The sequence below is a fragment of the Erinaceus europaeus genome, chromosome X (genome assembly GCF_950295315.1).
Source record: "Erinaceus europaeus chromosome X, mEriEur2.1, whole genome shotgun sequence".
NCBI classification, from domain to species: domain Eukaryota; kingdom Metazoa; phylum Chordata; class Mammalia; order Eulipotyphla; family Erinaceidae; genus Erinaceus; species Erinaceus europaeus.
In genome coordinates this window covers 36,823,137-36,839,082 of record NC_080185.1, presented here as the reverse complement: position 1 = coordinate 36,839,082, position 15,946 = coordinate 36,823,137, and the positions used below count along the sequence as shown (strand labels likewise).

The 15,946-nt window shown below is 35.1% G+C and overlaps 1 protein-coding gene across 1 annotated transcript in view; it reads left to right on the top strand.

Moving 5' to 3' along the window:
- The window catches only part of STAG2 (STAG2 cohesin complex component), a 143,335-nt gene that overhangs the window by 69,433 nt on the left and 57,956 nt on the right, over positions 1-15,946 (top strand). Inside the window, exons 6-11 of the mRNA XM_060182648.1 lie at positions 5,567-5,663; positions 8,418-8,494; positions 10,260-10,464; positions 11,275-11,426; positions 14,241-14,314; positions 15,572-15,695. Coding sequence (XP_060038631.1) covers positions 5,567-5,663; positions 8,418-8,494; positions 10,260-10,464; positions 11,275-11,426; positions 14,241-14,314; positions 15,572-15,695 — 729 coding nt within the window. The remainder of the gene's footprint in view (positions 1-5,566; positions 5,664-8,417; positions 8,495-10,259; positions 10,465-11,274; positions 11,427-14,240; positions 14,315-15,571; positions 15,696-15,946) is intronic.

Here is a 15,946-nt window from a genome sequence, read left to right as displayed (position 1 = left end):
AAGACATGCTGATGTAAACTGTTGACTATAAAGTTTCAGTTTCCTTTGAATTTTGTATCATTGCCATTAAAATATGAAAGCCTTTGCACATATAGAATTCTGGGTTGAGTGGCTTAATCACTTCTTCAATTAAGTAAATCTGAATTATTTTGGTCATTTGTATTTTTCAAATTTTATTATTCTGTTTCTTAACAGAAGAGTAAAATATTTATAGTTACATCCATGTCAGGTTATCTTAATTTTGTTTTATTTTGCATAATTTTATGACAATACAAGCACATAAACTTTATAGTCTGTGCTAAATACATATTTTTTAAAAATGGAATTAAGGACTGTATTAAAAATACACAGGCTGTAGCTTCCAGTGGAGGGAATGTAGATACGGAACTCTGGTATCAGTTGGGATTAATAAATTTGATATTGATATATATATATATATATATACACACACACACATATATATATACACACACTTTATCAACAAAAATAGTTGAGCTAACATCACTTATACAAGGGAACATGTTTTCATAAATTTCAGTTCACCTTCATTTATTCATATAGTTATAATTTCAGTATGGTTTTTATTTTTCTTTTTTTTTGCTTAATGTTTTATTTTTATTTATGTTAAATCTTTTCTTTTAAAAACCTTTGTTTATTGGATAGAGACAGCCAGAAATTGAGAGGGAAGGGAGTGATAGGGAGAGAGACAGAGAGACACCTGCAGCACTGCTTAATCATTGCAAAGCTTTCCCCCGGCAGGTGGGGACCAGGGGCTTGAACCTGGGTCCTTGCGCTTTATAATATATGTGCGCAACCAGGTATAACACCACCTGGCCCCTTGCTTATTGTTTTAAATGATTATTGTGTAGATAAATTTGATATTTATAAATAACTCATTATTTCACTATGGTTTATTTGTTCTCTAAATAAAATTATCCCCTTTTTATTCTCCATTTTAGGTTAATTTTATCAAAGAGATAAATTACCTCAGTTACATTATATGTATTGTTACATCATCATTTTTATTGAGGGATTAATATTTTACTTTTGACAGTAAATACAATAGTTTGTATATGCATAACTTTTTTCAGTTTTCCACATAATACAATCCCCACTAGGTCTTCTGTCATCCTTTTTGGACCTGTACTCTAACCCCCACCCACCCCAGAGTCTTTTACTTTGGTGCAATACAACAAATCCAGTTCAGGTTCTCCTTGTGTTTTCTCTTCTGATCTTGTTTTTCAACCTCTGCCTGAAAGTGAGATTATTCCATATTCATTCTTCTGTTTCTGACTTATTTCAGTCAACATGAATTTTTCAAGGTCCCTCCAAGATCGGCTGAAAATGAAGTCACCATTTTTTTATAGCTGAACAGTATTCCACTGTGTATAGAGACCATAACTTGCTCAGCCACTCATCTGTTGTTGGACACCTGGGTTGCTTCCAGGTTTTGGCTATTACAAATTGTGCTGCTAAAAACATATGTGTACACAGATCTTTTTGGATGGGTGTGTTGGGTTCCTTAGGATATATCCCCAGGAGAGGAATTGCAGGGTCATAGGGTAGGTCCATTTCTAGCCTTCTGAGAGTTCTCCAGACTGCTCTCCACAAAGGCTAGACCAATTTACATTCCCACCAGCAGTGTAGGAGGGTTCCTTTGATCCCACAACCTCTCCAGCATTTGTTGCTGCTACCTTTTCTGATGTGTGACATTCTCACAGGAGTGAAGTGGTATCTCATTGTTGTCTTTATTTGCATTTCTCTGACAAAGACTTGGAACATTTTTTCATGTGTTTCTCAGTCTTTTGAATATCTTCTGTGGTGAATCATCACCATTATTGTTTATTCTCTATAACACATTGTTCTGATAGTGAAATGCATTTATTTTGTTATCTATACTTAGATTTGGGTTTGAAATATTACCTTCTATCCATAGCTAATTAGGCCATTCTGTTTTTGTGTAGAGGTTTTGTTCAACATTTTTACTCATCAGATAATTTAATAGAAAACATGAGGGTTTAACTCTCTAATTGTTTTGTTAATGATATCTCAATGTTTAAAGAATGAACTTTTAATTCCTATTACTTATGGTTTTCCCTATATTAAGATTATTCTATGACTTGATTTTTGTTTCAGATTTCCTTCATAAATGTGAAATGTTCACAGTATCTTTCCAATGATTTCCTCAAAGCTTCTTTCTTCCTTCATTTGTGTTAACATCTAGGTGTATTTTTACTTTTATTAAGACCAAATTTGATGAAATTGTTTATAGACTTCTAAAAATTCTTCCTAACCTATAAGTTCTAGCCCAGATTTCCTTATGCCATACTTAGTATTCTCCAAAAGTAGTATATGTACTTTGTCACAGGCCTTGCTTTACCTCTCTTCCTATAGCAATGTTCCTTTCCCCCCTTCTATATCATGTAGGGTTGAGTAAATCATGTCACTGTTAAAAGCATTTCTTATAGCACTTACATAATACATACATACATAGGTATGTATGTATGTATATATAAATATATATATATATGACTGTGCTTCTAGATTTCTTAAACTCTTGAACAAGAACTGTATATATATATTTTTTTTTCTGTCCCTGGTTATACCTATTTCACTTAATTATAAATGTGAACAAATAAATTGACATCAACCTAGTTGGTTTTAAAATGGTCCTTATATTTTAAAAACTACAGTGTCATGAATTTCCCCTTATTTCTTTTTAAAATATATTTATTTATATGTAAACATAATATATTTATATATTAACATATTAATATGTATTATTTATATATTTATTGGATAGAGACGGAGAAATTGAGAGGAAAGAGGGAAAGAGACAGAGAGACACCTGCAGCCCGCACTTGGGAAACTTTTCCCCTGCAGGTGGGAATCCAGGGGCTTAAACCTGGCTCCCCCTGCACACTGTAAAGTGAGCTAGCTCTTAACCAGGTACGCCTGGCCCCCAGTTTGCCCTAATTTCTTTTGGATAATAGATGTGGAGTTTTATTGAGTTTTATTTGTAGTTTCTTATTTAATGATTTGAAATTTTACGTATATTTAAATTTAATACTTTGTATCTTTTTTTTTTTAGTATTGCAGACTTGTTTTCCTAGTTAAACTACTTGATTTTCATGAATAGCTTTTTATAATGTGAAATAGAAGTCTTTATGTAAGATTTTTTATTACATATTTTACCTTTATTGGTAAGAACAGTTCTTTTTCTAGTTATTTCTCTTTTTTAAATTATTTATTTATTAATGAGAAAGTTAGGAGAGAGAGAACCAGACATCACTCTGGTACATGTGCTTCCGGGGATTGAACTCAGGACCTCATGCTTGAGAGTCCAGTGGTAACCACTGTGCCACCTCCTGGACCATGTTATTTATTTCTATATAATGCTTTACTCCAAATTCAGTGACGTTAACAGACCACTTCATTATCTTAATGCTTCTGTGAGTCTAGAATTCAAACCAAAAAAATGTAGATGACTTAGTGTCTTTGCTCCCGTCTGTGATTGCTATAACGTTAGCTAAGACAGTTTGACTACTTGGAGATGCTATGAACAGGTAGAGACTAAAATGATTTGTGAGTCAGTCTCTCTCTCTCTCTCTCTCTCTCTCCCCCTCTCTCCCCCCTCCCTCTCTCCCTCCCTCCCTCTCCTTCCCTCCCTCCCCTTCCTCCCTCTCCCTCCCTCTCCCTCCCTCTCTCCCTCTCCCCTCTGTATTTGTTGCCTAGCCTAGAATTATTTTGAAGGCTGAAATTAATTGGATCTATGACTGCAGGTACTTAAAAATCTTAGTTACACGTGGCATAAACTTTCCTACAGTATAGGTGTTGGGTTTGGATTGAGTATCCTTCAGAGAATGAGTGTCTCTTATTCTAATGCTCCTAAAATCCAGTGTAAAGAACTTGAAAGTGGGGCTGGGCGGTGACACACCTGGTTAAGTGCACATATCACCATGTCCAGGAAGGAGCTGCATTTTAGCTCCCCCTCACTTGCCCTGCTCCCCACCTGCAGCAGGGGGACCACTTCAAGAGCACTGAAGCAAGTCTGCAGGTTATCTTTCTTTTCCTGTCCTTTCTCAACTCCTCTCTGTTCTAGATAATAATAATGAGGAGGATGATAAAAATAATAAAATGGCTGCCAGGAGCAGTGGATTTATAGTGCTGTAACCTAACTCCAGTAATTTAAAAAAAAAAAAAAAACAACCTACGTGAAAGCCATATACATCATTTTAGGAGAGTTTTTCTTGTTTTTTCTTTCTTTTCTCTTTTTTTTTTTTTTAATTTGGGACTCCCGGAGCTTCAGGCATGAAAGTCTCCATTATGCTATCTACCTCCACCCCTGTTTTTTTTTTTTTTTTTTTTTATGTAGGTAGTTCTCACAGGTATTAGGTGCTATCTCAATTTTGTCTTGATTTGAATCTCTGGTAATAAGTTATGATGAGCATTTTTTTCAGGTGCCTACTTTTATTTTGTCTCTTATGCTTTTTGGTCTTGCTGTTAAATTTAGGTTTTAACCCATTTTGAGTTAAGTATTGTGTGTTGTGCCCAATTTTCATTATTTTGCTTAATCCTATCTAATTGTTTCAGCACCCTTTATTGAAAAAACTAGTCTTTCTCCATGAATTGCCTTGGCACCCTTGTTAAACATCAAAGGATTTAATTTGAGGGTTCATTTCTAGGCTCTCAATTTTATTCCATTGATTTTACATGTTATCCTTATACCTATCCGTACTATGCTTCCTTGATTGTTGTGTAATAGCTTTGTGATAAGGGTTGAAATCAGAAAGTATGTGTGTCCTCCAAGTTTGTTTCTTTCCAAGGTTGCTTTGTTTTGATGCTTTCTGTTGCCTCAAGGATTTTATGGTCAGCTTTTATGAATATACCAGCTGGGATTGTGATAAGAGATTACCCTTCTACTTGACTTTCTTGTTAATATGACACTATTAGTGTTCACTGGAGAAAATTAATTTGGTTTTCCTTAATTCCTTTGCCTAATAATTCACTTACCTTATTAAGATTGATTTATTCTATATGAGGGAGGAGTGGGGAAACAAGGAACAGACTTATGAGCACTGTTCTCTTGTAAGGTATTAGGTTTCAAACACTACTTGGTCCTGACAGTGAATGCCATTTACTCACTAAGTAACCTCTCCAGCCATGTCATTCATTTTTTTTAAATAGTTTATATTTCATTATAATGATGATACTTAAATATTACCTAGTATATACTCTAGTAAAAGAGAAGTACGTGTGACTGTTAATATTCTAGGGTATATTTAATACCATTAAGAAGTAATTCCACTTTACAGTTGGGTTCCATAGTCCACAGGTTTCTTTTTCTTTGAAATCAATAGGAGATTAATGATCATGTGTACTATCACTTGACTATTTTACTGAATTTGACTGTTTCATAAAAGTTTAACTTTCAGCTATAGTACGTACATATGTATGTATGTATTACAGCAACATGATATCACTTAATGTTGAACATCAGTAATTTGAACCTGACTTAATTTTCGAACATTGGGCAATGCTAATATTTTTCCCCCCTCTGCTGTAGTCGGTGGTAGATGATTGGATAGAGTCATACAAGCATGACCGAGATATAGCACTTCTTGACCTCATCAACTTTTTTATTCAGTGTTCAGGATGCAAAGGTAAGATAATCTGGAAACAGAATGTTCTAAAATACTCTTTTCTTTCCTTGAGTTCCACCTAAAGATATATTAGCACTTTACATTGAAAATAGCCCCAAGCTCTTGAATTATTTTCATTATAACCATGCAGAATGTATAAGAAAAAAATTCAAAGATTAAGAAAGTCTGTTGTATTCATATGCAAAAGTTAGTTTAAAATCTTGTGATTTAATTACATTATTTTTGGTAGCTATAGCCCCACTTTTTCAGCATCTGGGTTTAGGAACAAAGAAATGGATTAAGAAGGGAGAAGGAAGATAATGATGAGATACAGGTTCATACATTAGGGAATTTTAAAGTATAGGGAATTTTAACGTGCCATGAATAGCAGTAAGTAAGTAGGTAAGTAAGTTAAGTAAATTAGTTTAGTAAGGTATTGGTGAAATTTCTAGTTATTTGATAAAGACATTTCAGACAAACATCAAGTCTTACTGTTTTTTACTTTAAAATAATTTTTGAATAGAGGGAGAAATAGAATACATTTATTAATGTCCTCTGGAAGAAAAATATTTAGCACATACATTGACAGTGAAACAAAATTCTGTAAATTAGTGTGTCATGCATTTTGTTTTTTAAACCAAAGCACTGCTTAGCTCTGGCTTATGGTATTGCTGGGGATTCAGCCTGGGACCTCAGGCATGAAAACATTTTTGCATAACCATTATGCTATCTCACCAGCCCAAGTCCTATGTCTTTATTTGAATCACTAAATGAGCATTCAAAATTATGGGCAAGGTTAGTCTATACTGTATCTCCCCATTACTTCAATACTTGATGATGCCTAGGGTAGGAAGTGGTATAAAGATTTCCAAAGATGACTGCGTGTGTGCGTGCGTGCATACGTACATATTTAGACACACATTCGAGAGTGTCACAAAATGTGGGCACCGAAGGTAGAAGGATAATAGATCTAAAATTAGTTGAGGCTAAAGAATGAGCCATTTAGGTCATCGAGATAGCACCAAAGATCCCAGCACCAACTTAATCCAGAGCTGAGTAATATTCTGGGTCAATAAGGTGGGGAAAGGAGGGAGGACGATCTAAAGAAATTTGACTCTCAAGAAGTGATTTACCTGTGTCTATTCCTTCAATTCTACAGCACTCTCTTGAAAAAACTTATTAGAATTATCCAACATACGAATTGATGGATTTTATCTGTGATAGATCATAGCACTCTGTGCAGAATCTACATCGACTATTATATATGTGACTCCTGATAGACATATACATTAAGTTTCCAAGCATATGACTTATAATGTTTATGGTCAACTTTCAGAAATTTGCAAAATTGTTTTAACTTTAAAGTACGTATGGCTGCCCCTACGTGGCTCCTTAGCTAAAGGTATCTGCAAGTCACTATTAGAAACTTTACTGCTGTCTGGGAAGACAGCATCATGATTATGTAAATAGTTCTCATGCCTGAGGCTCTGAGACCTCAGATTCATTTCCTAGCATCATATTAAGCCAGACACATATACAAATACACACTTCTGCTCAAGGAAGTGTTGTGATAACACAATAAATCAAATTATCTTTATTTTTCAAAAGAAGTATTTGATTTATTTTAATGAAAAATATAGAAAGAAAATTACACACACACACACACACACACACACACACACACACACAGAGAGAGAGAGAGGGAGAGGGAGAGGGAGAGGGAGAGAGACCCCAGAGGAAAAGATGACCCCCAAGGCCAAAAGCTGCCTTGAATGTTGCCTCATCCATGATGGTATATATTATATCAACTGAACTAGTGTATGTATTTGTAGATGACAAGTAAAGAAAGTCTGATAGAAATGGCCAAGGCTGACGTGTGTGTGTGTGTGTGTGTGTGTGTGTGTGTGTGTGTGTGTGTGTGTGTCAGTCAGTCATAGTAAGAGTAATATCTCTGGTGTGTGTGTGTGTGTGTGTGTGTGTGTGTGTGTGTGTGTGTGTGTGTGTGTGAGTGAGCATTTTGAAAGTGCCATTGGCATTTTATATGTTTGAGTATCATGGCAAAGATCAGAAATTCTGCCTTACTGTGTGACTGTAGACATTTTATTTATTTTTAATTTCTTTATTGGGGAATTAATGTTTTACATTGAATAGTAAACACAATAGCTTGTACATATATAACATTTCCCAGTTATCTATATAACAGTACAACCCCCACTAGGTCCTCTGTCATCCTTTTTTGGACCTGTACTCTCCCCCACCCACCCACCCCAGAGTCTTTTACTTTGCTGCAACATGCCAATTCCAGTTCAGGATCTACTTGTGTTTTCTCTTCTGATCTTGGTTTTCAACGTCTGCCTGAGAGTGAGATCATCCCATATTCACCCTCCTGTTTCTGATTTATTTCACTCAACATGAATTTTTCAAGGTCCATCCAAGATCGGCTAAAAACGGTGAGGTCACCATTTTTTATAGCTGAGTAGTATTCCATTGTTTATATACACCACAACTTGCTCAGCCACTCATCTGTTGTTGGACACCTGGGTTGCTTCCAGGTTTTGGCTATTACAAATTGTGCTGCTAAAAATATATGTGTACACAGATCTTTTTGGATGGGTGTGTTGGGTTCCAACTGTAGACATTTTACTTTGTGCGCTTAACCAGGTGCACCACCGCCTGGCCCCAACTGTAGACATTTTAGTGTTAGAAACTGACATAGAAATTTATTAACTTTTTTCATGCTGCTCTGTATTAACTGCTTATACTTGGAAATTTCAGGAGTTGTCACAGCAGAAATGTTTAGACACATGCAGAACTCTGAAATAATTCGAAAAATGACTGAAGAGTTTGATGAGGTAATTTATCTGAATGTTTTGATAGATTTTATGAATGTTGATCTTGAACAATTAGAATGAAATAGCTTATACTTGAGTTAATTTTTTTTTGTTATGGTGACATATTTGAATTATTCCAATTAAGATATTTAAATTATATTATTTGAGTGTAAACTCATCCAGGACAGGGCATTTTTTCCTTTCTTCATAACTGCATTGCATCACTAGTAATTTCATTTTCATTATGAGGTGTTTTTTACCATAGCACTGGTCAGCTGTGTTTTATGGTGGTGCGGGGGATTGAACCTGGGACTTAGGCATGACAGTCTGTTTGGATAACCACTCTGCTATCTACCCCTGCCCATATTGTGAGTTTTTAAGGAAAAAGAATCACCTCATTTTTTTCTTCCTTCCTTCCTTCCTTCCTTCCTTCCTTCCTTCCTTCCTTCCTTCCTTCCTTCCTTCCTTCCTTCCTTCCTTCCACCAGAGCACTGCTCAACTCTGGTTTATGGTGGTGTGGGGAATTGAACCTGGGTCTTTGTAGCCTCAGGCATTAAGTGTCTCTTTGCAAAACTATTATGCTATTTATCCCCACCCTGAGCATATTTTTCTTGTTTACCCTGATAGAGCTTTCAGCTATCATTCTAAAAGATAAGGGTTGTTAACCCAACTTTGATGATCATTAAGTGCTATTCAACCAGTTTCCAAGTAGTTAAGAGGTAATTATAAGTAATGGTATTTAAAAAAATATTTATTTATTCCCTTTTGTTGCCCTTGTTGTTTCTTGTGGTTATTATTGTTGTTGTTGCTGTCACTGTTGTTGGATAGGACAAAGAGAAATGGAGAGAGGAGGGGAAGACAGAGAGGGGGAGAGAAAGACACCTGCAGACCTGCTTCACTGCCTGTGAAGCGACTCCCTTGCAAGTGGGAAGCCGGGGGCTCGAACTGGATCCTTACACCTGTCCTTGTGCTTTGCACCACATGTGCTTAACCCACTGCACTACCGCTTGACTCCCTAAGTAATGGTATTTTTAAAAAACTTTTTGATATTAAATGTTTTAGTGAAAAGCATCTGCTACAAGAAACAGCTATTTGAAATAAGAATTCTGAGTTAATCATTTGAAACTATCAAATGAAGTTGGTAACATCAATTAAGTTGTATTTCAACTCAGTGACTTAATGAGCTAATCAGGAATTGTAGAAGAAAACCTTTTTGTGGAGTTTTGAGATCATATTCATGATGATGCATGACTTAGAATTTAAAACAATGTAAAGAGAAAATCTAATCATTTAAAAATTTGCTAAATTGTGATAAAAATGACCTTAAGTCTCTAATACTATTGCTAGAGACTTAGAGAGGTCTTCTGTTGAATTAGTCTTAAGAACGTTAACTGAATTTATTTTAAGAAAATTCTCAGCGTAATTTCGAGATATGCCCCATCTTTCTGTAGAAGGGAAATCTAAATACTAGGGTATACTAGCTTCATTTCCAATTCTTTTAAAATTTGTCTGAGTCTTTATGTCTGTTGACTATTTGTCCTGAGACTAATATGTTATATATTGTAATCTTTTTGTTTATTATTCATATATACTTTTATTAGACTGGCTGAGAAAATAATTCCATAATTCTTAATCAAATTAAACTTTAGCTTAGTTTAGTTTAATTTGCTTTTAATTAAAAAATAATTAATTTGCCTTTGCTTATTACAGTAACATTTTACTTTAACCCCAGAGCTTTAAGTCATGCATTTTAAATGAAGTTGTTCTTTATAAATTTTTATTTTAGGACAGTGGAGATTATCCATTAACCATGGCTGGTCCTCAGTGGAAGAAGTTCAAATCCAGTTTTTGTGAATTCATTGGTGTATTAGTACGGCAGTGTCAATATAGCATCATATATGATGAGTACATGATGGATACAGTCATTTCACTTCTTACAGGACTGTCTGACTCACAAGTCAGAGCATTCCGGCATACAAGCACCTTGGCAGGTCAGTATTTCTGAAATGTTCCTTAGTCACTACCATTTTTCTCTTCCACTGGGGCTCACAGCATAATTTCGCCGCTTCCCATGGAACCTTAAATTTTTTTTTTAAACATAGAGAGTGAGAGACTGAGAAAAGGAGATACCACAGCACTGCTATGAAGCTTTCCCAGTTCAAGTGCTCCCATGTGACTGGGAGAACAAATCTGGGTCCTAGTGCATGCTAAACTTGTGCTCTGCTTGGTGATCTTTCTCCTAACAACTGACTAGTTTTGTTTACAAACTAATTACTTAAGAGCATAGTTTTTTCCCCAAAAGCCCCCAAAGTCACCACAAGTAGTGTGGTCAGTTGTGGAAGAATGCTTCGACTTTATGGCACAGTTATATTAAGCACCTTCATTTTCTCTGTTTTGGACTGGTATGGACCAAAATTTATGTAGGATGTAAATCATAATCTCTGAAAGAGATAATTGTAGGGGAGATTCTACAATAGCAGTATTTGAGCATACTTTAGATCCTCATTTTACTACTCATGTGTAATCTGAAGCAAGCAAATTTCATTATTTTCCTGTGCTTCAATTTTTTTTTAAGTCTGTAATAGGGATAATACTTGGAGATTCTTTAGGACTATATGATAATTTATGCAAAGTACTAAACACAGATAAGTGAGTTGTAAGAAGTATTCAGTCTTGTTATTGGTAGCAAGGCTATTCTTTTCTGTTAAAAAGTAGAACAGCCCATCTTGGTTTTAATTTCTCTTAAATAGTAAATTTTTACATCTGTGTGACCAATTTCAACATTTTCTGTTTAAAAATAGCTATGAAGTTGATGACAGCTTTGGTGAATGTGGCATTAAATCTTAGCATCAATATGGATAACACACAAAGACAATATGAAGCAGAAAGAAATAAAATGATTGGAAAACGAGCCAATGAGAGGCTAGAACTTCTCCTGCAGAAACGGAAAGAGGTAAGCTTATTAAATACTTAAGCTATTAATGTGACTAGCTTGGTTATGAGAAATAAATGAAAAAAATGAGAATACTCAGATAAAAAGGTCCGATAAAAATTTCAAAGGTTTAACTTTAAAAACTTCAACTTGTTTATTTTGTTTATTATGTCAACAGTACTTCATTCTTACATTTTCTCTGTTTGAACTGAGACTAAGAGCTTGCCAGTAAGTAGTCTGACAAGTTATTTCAAATATTATTCCCCTACATTATGAAAATATCTCTTCTAACATCCCTCAGCTTATTGGTATTAAGTGAAATTTCAGTTATGTGAAATCATGTTGAAAAGTAACTTTTAAGCTATTTATCATGTCTGAACTGTTGTTATTCTGTATTGTATAAGGTACTTAATTAACTTTTTAAAACTTTTTATTTACTTTTTGAGAGAGATTCAGACAGAGAGGGACACAGAAACACCAGAGCACTGCTCAGCTCTGGCTTATGGTGGTGTGGGGGATTGAACCTAGGACTTTGGAGTTTCAGGCAAGAGAGTCTGTTTGCATAACCATTATGCTATCTCCCCCACCCCTTAATTAACTATAATTACACAACCAAGTTCAATTTGAAGGAACTATTTTTTTCAGTCTTATGTTAAATAACAGTAAGTAAAATCTTGATTGTGGTTTTTTTTTTGGGGGGGGATGGGTTTGAGCAGTGGGGGAAATTTCCAGGGCATTTCTGCTGTGTGCTGACTTTTAACTTGTGTGATAGATACACACATACCACAGCATCAAAACTTTCTTCAATGTGAAGAGGGCTGGGCTCTAACCTGGGTCTCTCACATAGCAATGCAGCATTCTATCCAAATGAGCTATTTTACTGGCCCAATAAAATCTTTAAATGATGCATTTCTGATTCAGATTCCTGTGATAAGTTATCTAGTTGTCTGATAGTTGGTATGTTTATTTCTGCTTTGAATAGGCAAAGTTTGATGTTTTAAAATTATTAGAAATGCAGTCGAGTTAAAATATTTGCTAGAAGTCATATGCAGGTAACAGCAATAAGAAATTGTATCTGTTTGACAACAACTCTCCTATAAATAATTATTTCCCTCATAAAATTATTGAAAAAATGTGAATAAGGGAAAATATTTCCCAATCATATTTCATAAATTTATTATTTGGAATTTGTGGGGAGGGTGGTAGCTGTAATAGTAAATTGTTTACTTCCAAGATAGTAACTTTACAAAATTCTCTGACAGTCAAGCCAGACAGACCTTGTCCACATTTATCTATACCTAAATTTCTCATCTTTTCCATTAAATTTAAAAGGAAGAACTAATATTTTGACTGTGATTTACTTTAAATCTAACCAATTGATTTATTATATGAAAACTGTATCCCATAGTCCTGGAAACTACAGTCTAATTCTTGGACATTTAAATTGTGACAGATTGAATAGGCATAGGTGAAAGAGTTTTGAGATAAAACATTTTGTAGAAACATAAGGCATTGATACTTCTGAGTTTAGGCTCAGATTTTTCAGGAATATTAATTTATTTAATTTCATTTCTTATGGGTAAGAGAGATATAGACTGGAGTACTGCCCATTATTGGCATAAAGTCTGATTGGAGCTCTGATAGGCTGAGCTATCTCCCAACATATTCCCCCCTTCCCTTTCCTCTTCCTTTCCTTTTTTTATTGTTTGTTTATTTATAAAACTAGAGAGATTGAGAAAGACCAGAACACTGCTTAGTTCTGGTTTATGGTGGTGCCTAGAGTTGAACCTGGGACTTCAGAGCCTCAGGCATATAGTCTTTTGCACACCACTGTGCTATCTCCCTAGCCCCACTAAAATTTCTAAACATGATTGAAGAACTTTTCTGCTTTTTACCATGTATCTGTACTAATGCATACAGTAAGTACACAGTCCTGTTAGCATTATTTGCAACTACAAAATTAGATTCATGAAAACTACATTTTAAAATAGCAGAGGACTTGATCTAAAGGTCAAGAAAGACATACGTGGAATACCACTCAGCTATTTCTTCTTCTAGCGTTTGCCCTTCTTCCATAGCCAGTCAACAGCGTCAGGTTGAAAGCTGTCAGGAGCTGCTTGTTGCTGGCTTTGAAAGTGACTGGGATCCATGTGCATTCAGTCGGCTAGGACGGATCGTCAGTTTCCCCAATGAATGGGTACTCACGGGATGCACCACTAGAAGGTCGATCCAATGCATCCCACTCAGCTATTAAGAATAAGGAATTCACCTTATCTTGGATGGAGCTTGAAGGAATCATGTTAAGTGAGATAAATCAAAAACAAAAGAATGAATATGGAATAATCTCATAGACAGAAGTTGAAAAACAAGATTAGATTTTGAAGGGTTCTTTTTTTTTCTTGTAACTCTCAAACTGTGGAATAATTGTTTGTGAACTCTCACACTCTGAAATGATTAAATTCCCTTTGTTGTTGAGCTGGCATTAGGTAAAATAGCTTTTCTTTTCTTAGAAGATGAAGACTCAGATAATGGAATAAGATATGCTCTTGTGTGAGCAGATATGTTTTGTAATAAACTATGCAACAGGTTTTATAGTACAGTGAAAATTTGTGAGCACTGAAATAAAAATTAACCCACCCAACTAAACATTAAATGTTGTCAGATATTCCAGATAGAAATCAAGGGATATTAGTTACCATATATTCAACAGCTGTTAATTGTTCTATATAATTATTATTGTCTCAGGCAATTTAAAATTAAAAGGAACACCAAAACACTAGAGAAGCCACTTGTACTTGAAACACATTTTACTCATGCTTTTGATTGTCTTACCAGCTTCAAGAAAACCAAGACGAAATAGAAAATATGATGAATGCAATATTTAAGGGAGTGTTTGTACATAGATACCGGTAAGTCAGAACAAGTTTTTCTTCTCTTTTCTCTCTCTCTCTCTCTCTCTCTCTCTCTCTCTCTCTCTCTCCCCCTCTCCCCCTCTCCCCCTCTCCCCCTCTCCCCCTCTCCCTCTGTCCCTCCCTTCCTTCCTTCCTTCCTTCCTTCCTTCCTTCCTTCCTTCCTTCCTTCCTTCCTTCCTTCCTTCCTTCCTCACCAGGGCACTGCTCAGATCTAGTTGTTTATGGTGGTGTTGAGGATTAAACCTGGGACTTTGTAGCCTCAGGCATGAGATTCTCTTTGCATAGCCATTATGCTATCTACCCTTGCCCAAGTTTTCATTTTCATTTTTTTTTTAGCTTTTTTATATTTATTTATTGGATAGAGACAGTCAGAAATTGAGACGTTTTTATTTTCTATGTAGTATATTTATGTATATATTTATTTATTACTGGTGTACTGCTCAGCTCTGGCTTATGTTTGTAGGGAGGATTGAACTTGGGAGCTTCAGTCTTGTTTGCACAACCACTGTGGTCTCCTGCCTTTATTTTGCTATTTTGAATTAACAAAGGAAATAAATGGGTACTCTTATCACCATTTCTGCTACTACCTGTTACTGAAATATTGCTGGCATTTTTATTCACCTTGTCTTTTATTTTCCCAATTTAGCAGATATGAATGAGATCTTTGTGATCTTTTTTGTGATGTTCCCATACCCATCTTGACCTTTTCACTTGTGGTGTCACCATTATTTTGGTCTATCCCTTTATCTTTCTCATACTTAAGGAATATTGCAGTTTTCTTAAGGTTTCCTTGTGCTGCATTATCCCTCTGTTCAAAAGCCTTGAATGACTCACTAGTGCCTACAGGATGAATTAAAAATAATTTAGTCTGACATTCAAATCCAAATTGAGCTTTGCCTCAATGTTATGTGTAACTAATTATCTTCTGGAAAATTAAGCTTTAACTAGACTAGTATGCCTTCTGTCTTTTGTACACACCATTCTTAACAGGTGTGAGCAAAGACTGGAATTTGACATGGTGTTCAAGGTAGGAATCAGATTTTATTTAAAGTTTTATTTAATTTAAAATATTTATGTGGTGATAATTTTGCTTTGCCAACTAGACTGAACTTTTGGTGTGCAGAGGTAATGCTAAGAATAAATACTGATACTGGTGTATTCATGCTAAGAATAAAGTTTTTGACATCTCTTGAGTAAACTGTAGGCCCTTTGGTGCTGTGGCACTAATAATGTAATTTTTCTTTCCCTATTCAGTGATGCAATAGCTGAAATAAGAGCTATTTGTATTGAAGAAATTGGCATTTGGATGAAAATGTATAGTGATGCTTTTCTTAATGACAGTTATTTAAAATATGTTGGTTGGACTATGCACGACAAGGTAAGATATACACCAACATGAGTTATCTCCGTAAGAGTTACCTCATAATGAATCATAATTATTTGTTAGCATGAAGGGGTTGATAGCGACATTAGAGAGGGAGAGAGCACCAGAACATTACTATGGCGCATGCAGTGTTGGGGATAAGAGATGTGACTTCACGCTTCAAAGTCCAGTACCTACATTAACACTGTACCACCTCTGGGCTTTTTTCTTTAATAAGGACCTTTTTTTGTTAATTTTTTTTTATT